General features: G+C 43.9%; 1 protein-coding gene across 1 annotated transcript in view; it reads left to right on the top strand.

Annotated features, from left to right (window-relative positions):
- BRD10 (bromodomain containing 10) overlaps positions 1-19,660 on the top strand; it is a 108,181-nt gene that overhangs the window by 26,217 nt on the left and 62,304 nt on the right. Inside the window, exon 3 of the mRNA XM_074953329.1 lies at positions 1,723-3,164. Within this exon, the coding sequence (XP_074809430.1) occupies positions 1,723-3,164 (1,442 nt within the window). The remainder of the gene's footprint in view (positions 1-1,722; positions 3,165-19,660) is intronic.

Below are 19,660 nucleotides of genomic sequence, written 5' to 3'. Positions count from 1 at the left end.
TTTTTTTAGAAGGTAAATCATCGAAAACACAAATTAAGCACAGGCACCTAAGTACAACTACTTTGTTTCATTAGAACTATGTATTTTTTAACGATTACTGTAATATACAAACAAAAAATATATCTAGGTTTAAAGAACTGACCTACTTCAATGATTTTTGATAAGAGGTGAGAGAACATATTTTGAGAACCAAAGGGGTGCAGGCTGCAGTAAAGGTTAAGAACCACTGTTTTAGAGGCTAGTACTCATTAATAGCTTTCTGTCATCAAATGGAGAAGTCTGTGTTTGGTTAGGGTCTTTTGGCTTAATTGGGAGGAGTTTATCCTTTCAATGTATATTTCATATTAATTTATTTGTGTGTAAGAGGGAGAATTGGGGCAAATAGTTTGAAAATAAATAAGATAATAGGAACTGCAATATTGGGTCAGACCAGAGATCGGGCTAGCTCAATATCCTTGTTTCTGACAATGGTCAGTACCAGATGCTTCAGGGGGAAAGTGTAAGAAACTCTGTAGTAGGCAGTTATGGAATAACTTTTCCGTGGGGAAAAATTATTCCTAAACCTATGAGTTAGTCTAGTGTATGCCCTCAAACAAGAAGGTTTATACCCCATTCAAATTAAAAAAAAAAAAAAATCTTTACTAATGAAACTCTGGATGTTCTCATTATTCATATATATGTCCAGTTCTTCTTTGAAATCTGCTATCTTTTGGCCTCTATCCTATCTTGTGGCAATTAGTTCCTCAGGCCAGTTTTGTGTGTAGTGAAAACATTTCCTTCAATCAGTTTTAATTGTGTTGCCTTTGCATTTTATTGAATGTACGTATATACTTGCATTATGAAAAAGATAAATAGAAGCGCCCTGTCTGTCTTCTCTATACTAGTTATTATTTTGTATACATCTATCAAATTCCTTTTTATTAGTGTGTTGTTTAAAGTAGTTTTGCTCTTTTCAACCTATCGAAATTTTTCTAGGTAGGTCTCTATTTATATCACCTGTCTCTGAATACAGACTATTTCTGCTGTATCCTTTTTGGTGTGGCACCAGAACTGAATACATTATTCCAGCTGAGGGCATACCATTTGTAAATGTAATATCATTATATTTTCAGTGTTATTTTCCATCTCATTCTTTATGCGTCCTCACATTTTATTTGCTCTTTTTAACCCACATTGCACATTGATTAGTAAAACACACATGGAAAAAGGGCATGTATACACTAGAATACCTTTTGTTAAGTGTGTATATTTGTGTATAAATCAGAAAGATGTTAAATGAAAACAAGAGACAAGATAGCTGTTCGAAGTCACAGTACAGCAGTGTGAAGGTAAAGTCTCAACAGGTATGCAGTTGAATAGGATTTTAATTGGATACTTGATGAGAAAACAGTGTCTGCTGATAAAAGGGCTGTAGAATTGTTATTGGGGGAACACCTGATGGTATCTGCCAAGATTTTCTCATCCCCTCACCTCTTTTTCCAAGTGGCAGCAGTAAGAAGTGTAGGTAAGATATAATCACCTATACGTTCCCATTTTGAGTACTGATGTGTTATGTAATCCATCTTAAAGACCAACTGAATTCTGATTTTACATGCTGTGTTCATTGTTGCTTTAAACAAAATCTATTGGTTTTTCATTCTGTATTTCTGACTTTTCTCCTTCACTATTTTTTAAGGTAAATCAGATATCTTAATTTTTGTGACATTTCTTTTATTTCAATAGGCTACGAGAGCAAGAACGAAAAGAGGCAGAAGAAGCTAGTCAGAAAGAAATAGAAGAATGGGAAAAGTCACTTTTAGCTGAAGCAGCACCTACAAGGATGGAGACCATGTGGGAAATTCCAGCTATTGGTCATTTCCTTTGTTTAGCACAACAAATTCTAAACTTGCCTGAAATAGTCTTCTATGAGTTGGAACGTTGTCTTCTAATGCCTCAGTGTAATGCTTTTTTATCCAAAATAATGACTTCTTTGTTAAGTCCTCCTCATCGAAGATCTACCTTGCATCGAAGACCAACTCTTCCTTACAGGACTTGGGAAGCAGCACTTAGACAGAAAGTGCAACAGTGGTACACTGTTGTAGGGCAAACTGACAACCCTGATGGCTGTGCAGAAAAGCTTGGGCTATGCCCCCAGTTTTTTAAAGTCCTTGGGGAAGTTAATCCTTTGGAGGGAACACCATTTCATGAGCTCCCATTCTACCAAAAAGTATGGCTGCTAAAAGGCCTCTGTGACTTTGTATATGAAACACAAAAAGATGTTCAAGATGCTGTGCTTGGGCAGCCTATCCATGAGTGCAGGGAAGTGATCCTTGGTTATGATTTCTTGGAGAATGCCTATGTTCATTTTCCACAGTTCTGTGGTGCTGATGTACGGATTTACAAACAGAAGCCTTTTCAAGCTCCTGCATTTCCAGCTCCACCCATCAAAGTAAAAACAGTACCACGGATTAAATTGGAGAAAGTGAAATGTGAGTATGTCAGCAAAAGCAACGGGGAAGTCAGATTTGGTGGTAGAGAAGAGCTGCTACCTCACTGTAAAATAGAAGCAGGGAAAAGTATGGATTCTCTTATTTGTTGTCCAGCAAAAATTCACTTGGATAGTTTCAGTATCACCACGGAAAAAGAAATGAAACCCAACTGTGAAATTAAAATGCATAGAGCCTGTGACATAAAAAAAACTGGCTGTTGTAAAGAGAACCAGGAGAAGCCAATTAGTCCAGGAGAAATTGTTGGCTTTGGGGAACCTCTCAGCCCAGGAGAAATCAGGGTTGTAGAAAATGGAGAGAAACGTCATGAAGCTTCCCTAATAAAAACTGAGCCCAGCCCATTAAAAACAAATACCCTTAAAACCTGCCAAGTACATGTGAATGGGAGTCATAGCAACAATCCAGACATGAATTGCCACAAAGTTGCTAGAGAAATGTTTCTGGAGAATTCACTATGGAATAATAAGAAACTAAAACTTACTAAGATGCGAGCAAAAAAGAAGAAAAAGAAAAAAAAGAAACTGAAAGACATTTTGAATGCACATCTGCAGAGAAAACGTGATGACCTGCAAAGAAAGCGTGAGATTCTTCCTCACCCATTCAAGACTTACAAACCTGAGATCCAGAATAAGTTGTTTATCATCAAAAAGAAAGCAAAACACAAGAAGCACAAATCTGGTAAGTTGATTTGATTATACTAAAAGTGAGAGAGAGGGTGATAGTGGCGTGTTCTTAAAATAGACTTTGTAGCTGTATTTGTTATATTTTATTTTGTGAATGGGAACAGTATCATGCCTTTTACGTTTCTGATATTAATTTTAGATGGAAGAGTTTCACATCCAATATATGGTATGCACAGAGCAGGTCCGTCAATTAATAAAACTTGACAAAATATGATGCATGTACAGTTTTCAGGGTAGCCTGTAGTCAGTGTAGTTTGCTGTGAGACTCTTTACTTGACGCAAAAGCATCTGAGGCTATATCTACACTTAGGGCGGCGTGTAGAGCACAGATACCACACGCTCCCTACCACAGGTAAAATAGCAGTGTGGTATTTAAACAGGATATAAATTATGTAAGCTGTTTTACAGCTTACAGCTATACTTATATTTGTCAAACTCTTTAGCAAGGTGGTCATCACTAGCAGTGCTCTCAGAAATACCAACTGTATTTTAAAGAAATGATTTTACAAACTATTTTGCCATGTGTACATAGTGAAAAGTTTTTTACATTTTCAACATTCAGATTGTTGGGCTGAGAAAAGTGCCTGACCTTGCATCATTGAAATCAGTGGAAATAATGCTATTGACTTCAAAGGCCCTTAAAAATTATTCTGTCTGATTTTTTTTAACTAACTATTGTTACAAGTAATACTATTTTTAATATGATTACTTGATTACTGTAAAAGAGAGATCAGGGAAAAATTGCAATTTTCTGTTTGTTCACTTTGTATATCTTATATATAGTGAATTGAGCATTAAAAATCTTACTATCACAAATTCCTCATCTGTGTTAGCTGCTATAGTTGTAATTTGATGCCCAATGTTTGTAACATACTAACTTTTCATTTTGTTTTAATGCTTAAAACATAAACAACATTATCTTGCTTAAGGCAACTTCATGAACTAGGATCTGCTGTCAGATGAGTCTGCAGACAGTTGATGTAATTTGTTTGATTCTATTTTAAGGGCTTCTTTATTTCTACTAATCTTTATTAAGGTATATTTTGGGTACCAAGCATGTTATATTGGGAGAGCCTGTTATAACAGAAATAAGTATGCTAGGCTGCAAATTAAAAAAAAAAGTGGGCAATGAAATTGTATTATATTAGTCATAAAATGAGCTTCTGTAACTAAGTAGTAAATCTAGCAGTAAGCTAATGGAAGTATCTGGTTATTTATATCAAATTGCACTTGTGTGGTAAGAAATCCTAGTTTCATACTGGAATTGTTATGGTGAATTTGTCAAGGGAAATATTAAAGAATATAAATGATTTGTTAAAAAATACATTTCCCTGTAATTCTAGTTTAGTATCTACACTTTCCCTTCATAGATTCCCACTCTTAAATTGTGGGCTCCAGCAGATGTCTTGGGAATGCTCTCACACATTAAGAATTTTTCAGAATTTCCTGTATCAAGGTGACTGTTGGGAATGTGGGAGAGAGTGTACAGAGTCTCCATATGTTTTGTTTGTGTAATACATTTATAATGTGCTTATCACAAGGCATCTGAGTACCATGCAAAGGAGACAAATACAAAAAATACTAAAGCGAAATCAGCTAAGAGTACAATGTGCTGCATAAAAAAAAAAAAAAAACCCAAAAAACAGAACACCTCCAAAGGATCAGTTTCGAACTGGTAAGAGGAATAGATAAAAGGTAGACAGTTAATTTAAAAAAAAAAAAAAAAAAAAAGCTCAAGGAGGGAATCCAAAGACTAAAAAAATGGGTCAACTGAAGTAGATGAAACTTCTAGCATGCACTAAAGGGCCACATGAGGACTAGTACATTGGCCCGAGGGCCGCATCACTGACCCGCCCCCCACGCTGCCCCTGGCCCCGCCCTCACTTCACCCCTTCCATGAGGCCCTGCCTCTTCCCACCCCTTCCCCGCCCCCATTCCACCCCTTCCCCAAATCCCCGCCCCTGCCCCACCTCTTCTCCGCCTCCTCCCCTGAGCGTGCAGCTCCCTGCTCCTCCCCCCTCCCTCCTGGAAGGTGCTAAGCGCTGCCAAACAGCTGTTTGGTGGTGGAAGCTCCTGCAGGTAGGCAGAGGAGCGGGGATGCGGCTTGCTGGAGAGAGGGGAGCCTGGCTGGCCACAGGACATAACTCCAGGGGGGCACGGGGAGCTTGGTGGACAGCTTGGCGGGCCGCAGGAAATAACCCCGCAGGCCGTATGCAGCTCGTGGGCCGCGTGTTTGAGACCCCTGCACTAAAGAGAGTGAGTGAGGTGCTCTGTGGACCTCTTCTAGGAGGAATTTCCACAGTTGAGACCTCAGACAGACATGAAACTTCTCTACAGCCTTGCCCTGATTGAACCTAGAGACCAAGGGTATGTCTACACTACGAAATTAGGTCGAATTTGTAGAAGTTGGTTTTTTAGAAATCGTTTTTATATAGTCGATTGTGTGTGTCCCCACACAAAATGCTCTAAGTGCATTAAATGCATTAACTCGGCAGAGTGCTTCCACAGTACCGAGGCTAGCGTCAACTTCCGGAGTGTTGCACTGTAGGTAGCTATCCCACAGTTCCCACAGTCTCCGCTGCCCATTGGAATTCTGGGTTGAGATCCCAATGCCTGATGGGGCAAAAAACATTGTCGCGGGTGCTTCTGGGTACATGTCGTCAGGCCCTCCCTCCCTCTGTGCAAGCAATTGCAGACAATCGTTTCGCGCCTTTTTTCCTGAGTTACCTGTGCAGACGCCATACCATGGCAAGCATGGAGCCCGCACAGCTCACGGTCACCGTATGTCTCCTGGGTGCTGGCAGACGCGGTACTACATTGCTACACAGCAGCTGCAACCCATTGCCTTGTGGCAGCAGATGGTGCAATAGGCCTGAAAACCATCCTCATTGTGTCCAAGGTGCTCCTGGCTGCCTCGGTAAGGTCGGTCAGGAGCACCTGGGCAGACATGGGCACAGGGACTAAATTAGGAGTAACTCGACCAGGTCATTCTCTTTAGTCCTGCAGGCAGTCCTATTGTACCATCTTATGGTGAGCAGGCAGGAGATGAGGATGGCTAGCAGTCCGATTGCACCATCTTCTGCCGAGCAGCCAGGAGATGTGGATGGCTTGCAGTCCTACTGCACCGCCTGCTGCCAGCCAAAGATGTAAAAGATAGATGGAGTGGATCAAAACAAGAAATAGACCAGATTTGTTTTGTACTCATTTGCTCTTCCCTCCCTCCCTCTGTGAAATCAACGGCTGACAGTCGTTTTGGTGAGGTCTGTCAGGGGCACCTTGAAAACTTTAATGGAGATACAGTCCTGCCTGAAATACCAGAGGGAGGGATAGCTTAGTGGGTTGAGCATTGGCCTGCTAAACTCAGGGTTTTGAGTTCAATACTTGAGGGAGCCATTCTGTGTGACAGTTGTTTTTGTTTCTCCCTGATATAAAGCCACTCCCTTTGTTGATTTTAATTCCCTGTAAGCCAACCCTGTAAGCCATGTCATCAGTCGCCCCTCCCTCTGTCAGAGCAACGGCAGACAATTGTTCCACGCCTTTTTTCTGTGCAGATGCCATACCACGGCAAGCATGGAGCCTGCTCAGATCAGTTTGGCAATTAGGAGCACATTAAACACCATGCACATTATCCAGCAGTATATGCAGCACCAGAACCTGGCAAAGCGAAACCGGGCGAGTAGGCGACGTCAGTGCGGTGACGAGACTGATGAGGACATGGACACAGACTTCTCTCAAAGCACGGGCCCTGGCAATGTGGGCATCATGGTGCTAATGAGACAGGTTCATGCGGTGGAACACTGATTCTGGGCCCGGGAAACAAGCAGAGACTGGTGGGACTGCATAGTGTTGCAGGTCTGGGACGATTCCCAGTGGCTGCGAAACTTTCACATGCGTAAGGGCACTTTCATGGAACTTTGTGACTTGCTTTCCCCTGCCCTGAAGCGCATGAATACCAACATGAGAGCAGCCCTCACAGTTGAGAAGCGAGTGGCAATAGCCCTCTGGAAGCTTGCAATGCCAGACAGCTACCGGTCAGTCAGGAATTAATTTGGAGTGGGCAAATCTACTGCGGGGGCTGCTGTGATGCAAGTAGCCAATGCAATCAAAGATCTGCTGATATCAAGGGTAGTGACCCTGGGAAATGTGCAGGTCATAGTGGATGGCTTTGCTGCAATGGGATTCCCTAACTGTGGTGGGGCCATAGACGGAACCCATATCCCTATCTTGGCACCGGAGCACCAAGCTGGCGAGTACATAAACCGCAAGGGGTACTTTTCAATAGTGCTGCAAGCACTGGTGAATCACAAGGGACGTTTCACCAACATCAACGTGGGATGGCCGGGAAAGGTACATGATGCTCGCATCTTCAGGAACTCTGGTCTGTTTCAAAAGCTGCAGGAAAGGACTTTATTCCCAGACCAGAAAATAACCGTTGGGGATGTTGAAATGCCTATAGTTATCCTTGGGGACCCAGCCTACCCCTTAATGCCGTGGTTCATGAAGCCATACACAGGTAGCCTGGACAGTAGTCAGGAGCTGTTCAACTATAGGCTGAGCAAGTGCAGAATGGTGGTAGAATGTGCATTTGGACGTTTAAAAGCGTGCTGGCGCAGTTTACTGACTCGCTTAGACCTCAGCAAAACCAGTATTCCCACTCTTATTACTGCTTGCTGTGCGCTCCACAATATCTGTGAGAGTAAGGCGGAGACGTTTATGGCTGTGTGGGAGGTTGAGGCAAATCGCCTGGCTGCTGATTACGCGCAGCCAGACACCAGGGCGGTTAGAAGAGCACAGGAGGGCGCGGTGCGCATCAGAGAAGCTTTGAAAACCAGTTTCATGACTGGCCAGGCTACGGTGTGAAAGTTCTGGTTCGTTTCTCCTTGATGAACCCCCCCGCCCCTTCGTTCACTCTACTTCCCTGTAAGCTAACCACCCTCCCCTCCTCCCTTCGATCACTGCTTGCAGAGGCAATAAAGTAATTGTTGCTTCACGTTCATGCATTCTTTAATAATTCATCACACAAATAGGGGGATAACTGCCAAGATATCCCAGGAGGGGTGGTGGAGGAGAGAAGCACCGGGAGGGGTGGTGGAGGAGGGAAGGACAAGGCCACACAGCACTTTAAAAGTTTAAAACTTTAAAACTTATTGAATGCCAGCCTTCTGTTGCTTGGGCAATTCTCTGGGATGGAGTGGCTGGGTGGCCGGAGGCCCCCCCACCGCGTTCTTGGGCGTCTGAGTGAGGAGGCTATGGAACTTGGGGAGGAGGGTGGTTGGTTACACAGGGGCTGTAGCGGCGGTCTGTGCTCCAGCTGCCTTTCCTGCAGCTCAGCCATACGCTGGAGCATATTAGTTTGATCCTCCAGCAGCCTCAGCATTGAATCCTGCCTCCTCTCATCACGCTGCCTCCACCTTTCAGCTTCTGCCCTCTCTTCAGCCCGCCACTTACTCTTTTCAGCCCACCACCTCTCCTCACGGTCATTTTGTGCTTTCCTGCACTCTGACATTGTCTGCCTCCACACATTCGTCTGTGCTCTGTCAATGTGGGAGGACAGCATGAGCTCAGAGAACATTTCATTGCGAGTGTGTTTTTTTCGCCTTCTAATCTTCACTAGCCTCTGGGAAGGAGAAGGTCCTGTGATCCTTGAAACACATGCAGCTGGTGGAGAAAAAAAAGGGACAGTGGTATTTAAAAAGACACATTTTATAGAACAATGGGTACACTCTTTCACAGTAAACCTTGCTGTTAATGTTACATACATAGCACATGTGCTTTCATTCCAAGGTTGCATTTTGCCTCCCCCCACCACGTGGCTAGCTCCTCCCCCCTCCCCCCTTTCCGTGGCTAACAGCGGGGAACATTTCTGTTCAGCCACAGGCAAACAGCCCAGCAGGAACGGGCACCTCTGAGTGTCCCCTTAAGAAAAGCACCCTGTTTCAACCAGGTGACCATGAATGATATCACTCTCCTGAGGATAACACAGAGAGATAAAGAACCGATGTTTGAACGCCAGCAAACATACACTGCAATGCTTTCTTCTACAATGATTCCTGAGTACGTTCTACTGGCCTGGAGTGGTAAAGTGTCCTACCATAAAGGACGCAATAAGTCTGCCCTCCCCAGAAACCTTTTGCAAAGGATTTGGGAGTACATCCAGGACAGCCACGAATGCCAGGGCCAATTAATCATTAAACATGCGTTTAAACCATGTATACTATTTTAAAAGGTACACTCACCAGAGGTCGCTTCTCCGCCTGGCGGGTCCGGGAGGCAGCCTTGGGTGCGTTCGGGGGGTACTGGCTCCAGGTCCAGGGTGAGAAACAGTTCCTGGCTGTTGGGAAAACCAGTTTCTCCGCTTGCTTGCTGTGAGCTATCTACAACTTCATCATCATAATCATCATCTTCCTTGTCCCCAAAACCTGCTTCTGTGTTGCCTCCATCTCCATTGAAGGAGTCAAACAACATGGCTGGGGTAGTGGTGGCTGAACCCCCTAAAATGGCATGCAGCTCATCATAGAAGCGGCATGTTTTGGGCTCTGACCCGGAGTGGCCGTTTGCCTCTCTGGTTTTCTGGTAGGCTTGCCTCAGCTCCTTAAGTTTCACGCGGCACTGCTTCGGGTCCCTGTTGTGGCCTCTGTCCTTCATGCCCTTGGAGATTTTGACAAAGGTTTTGGCATTTCGAAAACTGGAACGGAGTTCTGGTAGCACGGATTCGTCTCCCCATACAGCGATCAGATCCTGTACCTCCTGTTCGGTCCATGCTGGAGCTCTTTTGCGATTTTGGGACTCTATCATGGTCACCTCTGCTGATGAGCTCTGCATGGTCACCTCTGCTGATGAGTTCTGCACTCACCTGCAGCTTGCCGCGCTGGCCAACCAGGAAATTGAAATTCAAAAGTTCGCGGGCCTTTTCCTGTCTACCTGGCCAGTGCATCTGAGTTGAGAGTGCTGTCCAGAGCGGTCACAATGGAGCACTCTGGCATAGCTCCTGGAGGCCAATACTGTCTAATTGCTCCATAGTACCCCAAATTTGACCCGGCAAGCCCGATTTCAGTGCTAATCCCCTTGTCGGGGGTGGAGTAAGGAAATCGATTTTAAGAGCCCTTTAAGTCGGGAAAAAAACCTGCTTCGTCGTGTGGACGGGTGCAGGGTTAAATCGATTTAACGTTGCTGAATTCGACCTCAACTCCTAGTGTAGACCAAGGCCAAGAGCAAATCAAGGCATCCACATACTGATGGGTTTGATGTAAGAACCTAGAGAGAAAAAAAGATTCACCCCAGCCAGTGTCTGACAGAAACATAGAGCAAGAGATACTCACTGAAGTTAAATTCCAGAAATTGATGTGGCAGGGAAGAGGGAAGGAAAAGATGGGAGGGATCATCCTAGCTGGGTTTGGGGAGAAATGTGACCTACATTTTTTCTCAGCTTGTTCTCTTGTATGGTGAAAATCCTCATCTTCATAAACAGAGGAACTGGTGCTGTGGAGATACTGTTCTATGAAACACGGATCTCAAAGCAGTAAGAAAACCCCTTCTCCTTAGCCTTAGGAATATGGCACAATATGGAATACATGACCATGGGCCATGATGAGGGACATATAGGATCAGAAAGATAGCTTGAGTAAATGAGATGAGAGATTGTCCTGTTTCTGCCCTAGCCCGTTCAGGATTTATGGCCCAGAGTGGTAGATACATGGGCTTCCAACACTAGTAGGCTCACCTCCCTGGCTCCCTCTTCTCCATCTGCTCCCAGCACTAACATCAGCCCTTACTTACCCCATTCTCACCACATCAACAGGGGAGGGAGAAGAGGTTACAATAAACCGTGAAGGAGATATTTGGCATCCCTCTCACCCCATCAACACTAGAGATGCTTGAGAGAGGGAGGGTAGGGTGAAATCTACCTTGCAGAGCTCTGCTTCTGATGAACCACCTGAGGTTTGTTGAAATGAAGATACACAGTCAGGATGCTCTGCCACAGCAGATTTTGTAGCTACTTCAAGGCAGAAAGAATGGAGAATGGTAGGTAAAGGCAGATGCAGAGTGGATCTGTAAAATCTGCTGGTACAGCTCTTTCAGACTGTCAGCCCTTTAATGAGCCTCAGATGTGGCTTGTTTACTCCTGGGGGAATTCTGTGCCAAAATGAAAAATTCTGTGTACAATATTTTAAAATACTGCATATTTTGTCAAAATAACACAATATAATCACGCCAATTTCAATTATTTTGGTAATTTATTTCAAAATACTTGTCAGCATCTATGTCTGTACCAATACAGACAGCAAAAAAGATTCAAGAAATGTTTTTTGACAAATAGATTTCTTACTAGGCATATTAATACAGAACTCTTGAGTAATAATTCATTTAAACTACAATACAGAAATGTGTTTCCTGCACTCCTCAGAAGCAGTGAAAAGGCTTGGGGGAGTCAGGGATAATGTAGGAGCTGAGGAAGAGGGAAGTAATAGCTGGGAAGGAGCCTGGATGTGAACTTGGAAGGTTGTTGCGTGTGGGTGGGAGAAGTATGGAAGAGGGATTGTTAGGGAGCCTCCACCAGGCAGACCCTGGGTGGCCCTGAGCCTCTCTCATTCAGTCAGGCACATCTCCCCTGTCCCTATGCGTCCTTGCACCGCCACTCAGCCATTCCTACTCCCCCATCCCCAGGATGTCCCTGCACCCCCTCTTCTTGTCCCCATGTGTCCTTGCACCCCCACTCAGCCACCCCTTCCACTCATGTGTCCCTGCATTCCGTTCCCCATGTGGCCTTGTGTCCCCACTCATATACTGCACCGCCACTTACATAACTGCACTCAAAAACAAACCAATGTAAAACTTTAGAGCTTACAGGTCCACTCAGTCCTACTTCTTACGCAGCCAATTGCTAAGAGAAACAAGTTTGTTTACATTTACAGGAGATAATGCTGCCCACTTCTTATTGACAATGTCACCTGAAAGTGAGAACAGATGTTCACATAGTACTTTTGTAGTCTGCATTGCAAGGTGTTTACGTGCCAGATGTGCTAAACATTCGTATGCCCCTTCATGTTTTGGCCACCATTCCAGAGGACGTACTTCCATGCTGATGACACTAGTTAAAAAAATAATGCGTTAATTAAATTTGTGACTGAACTCCTTGGGGGCAAATTGTATATCTCCTGCTCTGTGTTTTACCCGGATTCTGCCGTATATTTCATGTGACAGCAGTCTCGGATGATGACCTAGCATGTTGTTTGTTTTAAGAACACTTTCACTGCAGATTTGACAAAACTCAAAGAAGGAACCAATGTGAGATTTCTAAAGATAACTACAGCAGTTGACCCAAGATTTAAGAATCTGAAGTGCCTTCCAAAATCTGAGAGGTACGGAGTGTGGAGCATGCTTTCAGAAGTCTTAAAAGAGCAACACTCCAATGCGGAAACTATAGAACCCAAACCACACACAAAAAAAGAAAATCCGTGTTCTGCTGGTGAGATCTGACTCAGATGATGAAAATGAACATGCACTGGTCTGCACTGCTTTGGATCGTTATTGAGCAGAACCCATCATCAGCATGGATGCATGTCCTCTGGAGTGGTGGTTGAAGCATGAAAGGACATATGAATCTTTAGCACATCTGGCACATAAATAACTTTCAACACCACCGGCAACAGTGTCATGCAAACACCTGTTCTCCCTTTCGGGTGACGTAAACAAGAAGTGGGCATTATCTCCTTGTAACAGTGTCCCTGCAGGGTCCTCCTGGCTCCTGCCCCCGCTGGGCTGAGAAAGTCACAAAGAGACCTTTTGGTGCAGTGCCCACCTGCTGCTTTTATTTACAGGCTGTGCTCCCACCACCTTTCCACCCTACAAGTAGTCCTCTTCTTGCAGTCCACCAGCAGGAGAAAGAGGGCAAGCTATCTCTCTCTGCTTCTCTTCACTGCCTTTCCTCTGCTGCAGCTTTCCTCTTTTGGCCTTCCTTCCCCTGGGGCTCTTATCCAGCCCCAACTTGATGAGGCAGCAGCTGTTCAAGCTTCCTCAATCAGGGCCAGGTGGTCTGCCCAGCTCCAATTCACCTCCCTTAATTGGAGCTGGAGTGACAGAGGGTTGGCTAAACAGTTTTCTGCTTAGCACCCTGTCACACTCCTGCAAATGTAAACAAACTTGTTTGTCTGAGCGATTGGCTGAACAAGAAGGAGGACTGAGTGGACTTGTAGGGTCTAAAGTTTTATATTTTATTTTTGAATGGAGTTATTTTTTGTACATAACTCTACATTTGTAAGTTCAGCTTTCATGATCAAGAGATTGCACTACAGTATATGAAAAATACCATTTTTTATTTTTACAGTGAAAATATAATAAAAATAAAGCGAGCTTTGTACACTTTGTATTCTGTGTTGTAATTGAAATCAGTATCTTTGAAAATGTGGAGAACATCCAAAAATATTTATAGAAACGATATTCTATTATTGTTTAACAGCGCGAATAATCACACAAGTCAGACCGGCTAAAATATATCATACAGGAGACTGCAACTCAGGGCCTGGTCTGAGTGTGGGGCAGTTGTGTGAATCCACATTAAGTGGTGACAGCTCCTGTGGCTTGAGATCTAGAAGGGCTTAGAGAGACCAGGAGAGATTAGAGGTGCAGTACCGTGACAACTCTGCTAAAGTAGAGATTAAAATAATTGTTATTTTGATTCTTGTCAATCTGATTCATTGATGTAGAAAGCCCATTCTGGGATAGTGTGGCAGCTCTGTCAGAATGCAAGAGATTCCCCGAAATAATTTGTTTCAAAGGAGCTTTGATATAAATCCTGAACCTCGTAATAATGTTCTAAGAGCTTCAAACTAATACACTTGCTGAGTATTCACTGTTTCTCCCTTCTTTGTAGTTGTCATAAACATACAGCTAAGGGTAGCATAAAATCCCTCCTGGGTAGCTGTACTGAATCTTTCCCTGTAGGGGGTAAGAAGCTCAAATAACCTAGTTGGCACCTGACCAAAAGGGCCAATGAGGAAAGAAGATACTTTCAAATCTGAGGGTAGGTTTTGTGTGTGCTCTCTTTGTGTTGTTCCCTCTTCTGAATGGGGAGCGAGAGACCAGGCAGGAAATATATCTCCTGAAAACATACCTGAAATGAGCATCTAAGATTACAAAAATTGTAAGTAATGGCAAGGAAATGCGTTACATTATCTTTTGTTTTAGCTTGTGAATTTTCCCTGTGCTAAGAGTGAGTTTTATTCCTGGTTTTTTTGCAACTTTGAATCTGATCCTATAGGGAAATCTTCTGTGTTTTAAATCTTTTTATTACTCTGTAAGAAGTACCTTCCATCCTGATTTTTGCAGGTGTGATTCTTTTACCTTTTTTTTTTTTAAATAAAATTCTTCTTTTAAGAACCTGATTGATTTTCAGTGTCCTAAAACCTAAGGAGTTTGGTCTGTGCTTACATTGTACCAATTGGTGAGGATATTATTCTCAAGCCTCCCCGGGAAAGGGGGTGAAGAGGTTTGGGGGAATATTTTGGGGAAACAGGGACTCAAAGTGGCCCTTTCCCTAAATCTTTGGCTAAATCACTTGATGGTGGCAGCAATATCGTTGAAGGACAAGGAAAGGATTTGTGCCTTGGGGAAGTTTGAACCTGAGGTGGTAGAAAGCTTAGGGGGTCTTTCATGCGGGTCCCCACATCTGTATCCCAGAGTTCAGAGTGGGGAGGGAACCCTGACAGTAGTCAAAATTGCAAATACTTATGTAGAACATAAAGATGATTTGTGTTTGGTATGGAATTCAGACTCTGAGATTGAAGTATTAATTCCTTTTAACATGTATGTACTTAATCTGGTGGTGTTCAGTATAAATTCCATCCACATCCTCAACTATGTTCTCGGAGTCGTAAAAATTCTGTTACAATAGCATCAGATGTCATCTAGATCAGTGGTTTTCAAACTGCGGGTCACAACCCAATAGTGGGTTGCGGAATGTAAGGCACTGGATCATGGTGACTCTGGTTAGCACCACCTACTGGGCCATTAAAAGTCCCGCTGGTGGTACTGCCCAGCTAAGGCAGGGTAGTCCCTACCTGTTCTGACACTGCGCTGTGCCCCAGAAGCGGCCAGCAGCAGATCCGGCTCCTAGGTGGGGGGGCCATGTGGCTCCACGCGCTACCCCCACCCCAAGTATTGGTTCCACATTCCCATTGGCTGGTTACTGGTGCCTGCAGGCGAGAGCTGCGCGGAGCTGCTTGTGCACCTCTGCCTTGGAACTGGACCTGCAGCTGACTGCTTCTGAGGCACAGCACAGTCCTTGGTGCCAGGACAGGCAGGAAGCCTGCCTTAGCACCCCCGGTGCGCTGCTGACCGGGAAGTGCCCGAGGTAAGTCCGCGCCCCAATCCCCTGCCCGAGGCCTGAGCCCCCCATCGAACCCCTTCCTGCACCCCAAACCCTTCATCCCCAGCCCCACCCCAGAGCCTGCACCCCCAGCCTAGAGCCCTGACCCCCTCCCACATTCCAACCCCCTGTTCCAGCCCTGAGCCCCCTCAAACCCGGAGCCCCCTTTTGCACCCTAAACCCCTCATCCCCATCCCCACCCCAGAGCCTGCACCAAGCCCAGAGCACACCCTGAACCCCTCATTCCTGCCCCACCCTGCAGCCCTCACCCCCGCAGCCCAATCTGTTGCCCCAGCCCGGAGGCCCCACACCCCCCAAACCCCTCATCCGCAGCTCCATTCGGTTGCAGGCATCAACAATTTTTTTCAACTGGGTCTCCAAAAAAAAAGTTTGAAAACCACTGATCTAGATTTAGAAAGGCCTGTCAACTAGGTTATGAGCATATAATGAAATACTGTAGGACCACTTTATTTTTCTAAGTTGTAACAGAGTTCTTGAAGCATCAGGCCTCTGTGTTTGTCATTCAGCACCAATGTCCTCAGAAATATGTGTCACTGAGATTTCATTTTATTTGCTAACATCATTCTGTGTTGTGAGTCAGTTAATTATTCATTTGTTGTAAGACCTCTGCTGTTTTGAGACAAGGCAGATGCAGACCATGTCAGCACAGAAACCCCTGATGTGCACTCTGTCTTGCGATTTGCTGGATTCCCGAACCTTGTGTATTTCTAGATGAGGAGCTGTTGGGTGGGAATAGAATAGTCTACATTTAAAAATAAGCACCTAACAAATATGAGATTTCAGTTGCCCTCTGAACTTCAGGGAACAACAGGAGGGGATAAAGTGTGTCCTATGCCCTTGTAAAGGTAACTGGGTGTTACTATTTCTGTTAACAGATAGTTCAGACTTACAATTCAATTTAAGATCTAGTAGGGCAAATCAAATTTTTTGATGGAATTTGGTTGAAAATGTTAGAATTCGTGGAGTCAAAGAGGCCTGAGGACCAGGTGGCTGTATGAGTTCACCCTTAGACCTGGTCTACACTAAGAAATTAGGTTGGTGTAACTGTGTTGGTCAGGGGTGTGAAAAATCCACACCCCTGAATGACACAGTTAAACCTACCTAACCCCTGGTTAGATAGTGCTAGAATTCAGCTGCAGCATTTTAAGTGTAGATAAGCCTGTATTTTGCCATGGCTAATGGCAAAAATTAGCGTGATTTAAGACACTTCCTGTTTTTAGTCCCTCCTTTTCTGGACTTCAGAAACCATATTTTTCTATGCAGCAAACCTTCACCTCACCCCACCCTTTGTTGTTATAAGAGGTTCCAGATCTTGTAAACCATTACAATTTCAAGTCAAGAGGAATTCCTCACAGGTTACAGGTGAATAGCATTTGCAACATTTTGTCTAAAAACCTTTTCCAAAAGCTAGGTTTTGAGCATTGTTAAAGAGTCTCAGTTAAAAAAATCTTTCTGGGATGTTCACTATATTTACCATTGTGAGAGATTTTGAGAGAATTGCATCAGTGACAGCTTACTGTGAAACTTACAAATACAAGTAGTCTTCTTAAAAATATGTCAGAATGATAAATATGATCTCCATTGTCCCTGTTAAAATAAATCATGGTTTTCAAAAACACACGATTTAATTATCAGATATTATTTTAGTGGTGCATCACTTGATAAAGTTCCTTTCTAGGCTAGTGTCAGCTCTATCTCATCTATTCAGTGAGTGAGAATGTACATTTTCAAACCTGGAAATTTGGCTCATCAAAGAGTGCTTTGAGGAAGGGATTAAAATATCAGCATATAAAACCTACAGAGTGTAGAAGTTATTTGGATATTTGACAAATTTTTTTTGCTTAGACTAGCTATAAATTTATCTTGTTACTATGTCTTACTGGACCTCTGCAGAGAGGTCATGGTATATCAAGTATAGGACTACACTATATTCTTGCATTTTAAAGGTGTTCTTCTAGGTCAGAGTGGAGGCCCATGGACATGGCATTACGGAGGAAACTTGTACTCTTATTGCCAATGCCCGATTTGTGTAGTAGTCCCCAGGGCTGTCAATATGGTAATTTAAGCACTAAAACTTAAGAAAAAATAAGGTCCTTGTTTTAGAAGAGACCAGTGGAACTTTATATAGTACATATTACTCCAGTTCAGAATAAGGAAGGAAAACTCTCTCTGTCTATTGGAGAAAAGAGAGAGCTGCAATTAGATGTTTCCAGGCTGGGGAAAGTGAATTCTGATGATTTCTCCACAGGCACCTCAGACTTCAAATTTAGTAGTCCAACAAGAATTTTTGTTGTTGTTTTTCCCGTTTGTTGGGCTTTGGTCTCATTTTCTCAAATAAAATAAAATATTGTTACCACTGGGAAGTTACAAAGGATTGGAAGAAAGCTAATGTGGTGCCAATATTTTAAAAAGGTAAACGGGACCAACTGGATACGTATACATCGGTTAGCCTGACATCAGTCCTGGGCAAAATAATGGAATGGCTGATATGGGTCTTGATTAATAAAGAATTAAAGAAAGGTAATAAAATTAATGCCAGTCAACATGACTTTAGGGAAGGTAAATCTTGTGAAGCTAACTCTTTGAGATATAAAGTTTGGGTGATAAAAATAGCTGTGTTGATGTAATATACAGGCAGTCCTCAGACTTAGCACACAGTCATTGGTTCCTGAAAATTGCGTCGTAAGTCAAAACGTTGTAACTCAGAACTGCAACCCACTCCCTTGTGGGACCAAGCGTTGTAAAGTTGAAACCAACTGCTGTAAGTTGAATCAGCGTGTCAATTCAGAAGCGTCTTAAGTGCTGTTTGTCGTCAGTTGAACGTCGTAAAGTCAAGGATTGCCTGTACTTAGACTTCTGAAAAGCTGCTGGCTTGGTACTGCACAACATTTTGATTAAGAAACTAGAATGATACAAAATCAACATGGCACACATTAAATGGATTAAACTGGACAGGTTTCAAAATGTAAATGGGGAATCATCAAGAAACAGTTGTGCTTCTAGTGCTGGTCCTATGCTAGTTATTTTTACGAATGACCTGGAAGAAAACATAAAATCATTACTGATAAAGTTTGCAGATGACACAAAGATTGTGGGAATGGTAAATAAGGAAGAAGATTGTTCTGGATCAGTGACCTATCTGGATCGCTTGGTCAGCTTTGGCACAAGCAAGCAATATCCATTTTATTATGGCCACGTGCAAAATCATACATTTAGGAACAAATAATGCAGGCCATACTTATGGGATGGGGGACACAGAAGCTATGACTCTGGAAAAAGACTTGGGAGGGTCCTGGTGGATAATAGCTGAACATGAGCTCCCAGTGTGAGGTTGTAGCCATAGATGCTGACTTTTGGTTTCGCTAGTGGGTGCCCCATCCCGGCTCTGCCCCCTTCCCCAAGGCCCCACCCTCACTCTGCCCCAGTCCACCTCTTCCTGCCCCTGCTCTGCCCCCTCCCCGTAAGTCCTCTCCCCAGAGCATCTCCTATCCACTGCTCACTCCTTTCTGCCCTCTCCTGCCTTGAAGGCGAGGTGTGTGTGTTTGGGGGGGGGTGGGTTCAGCCTCCCCCGAAAACTGGCAGTGTTCAGCATATTTATACACTTGTTCCATATTCTGTTATTGAATGTGTGTCTATCATTGGCATCTTAACAATGTAATCATTATTAAAATAGTAATGAAATATAACATTACATTATCATGAATTACAGTATATTAAAATCGTTGCACTCAGCTACAAGCTGTCTTCACTAACGTCCCAGTTTAAAGACATTATGTTCACTCTGGGCTTCACACCTGCTTAGGGCCTGTTTGGGAGCTGAGGGCCGCTGCTGGCTGTGGGAAGAAGGTGGATGAGAGGGACAAGCAGTGGAGAGTCTTTCCCCTCTCCCTGCCCCTTTCTCCTTTCCCTTTCTTTCGCTCTCCCTGTCCCTTTCCGTTTCCCTTTCTCTTGTTTCTTCTCTAAGTCCTTGCTCCCCATCCTGATGTTTCCCCATTCTTGCTTCCCACCCATGTCCCTTTTTCCATCTCTCCTCCCCAATTCCTGGTGGCTCTATCTAGTGCCTGCTCCCACCCACACACTCAAAGTGGCAGAGGAGGTTCCCCCTC

The sequence above is a fragment of the Natator depressus genome, chromosome 5, assembly GCF_965152275.1.
Source record: "Natator depressus isolate rNatDep1 chromosome 5, rNatDep2.hap1, whole genome shotgun sequence".
In the NCBI taxonomy this organism is placed as follows: Eukaryota; Metazoa; Chordata; order Testudines; family Cheloniidae; genus Natator; species Natator depressus.
Note: the sequence above shows the minus strand (reverse complement) of the source record. Positions and strands in the feature narration are given on the sequence as shown.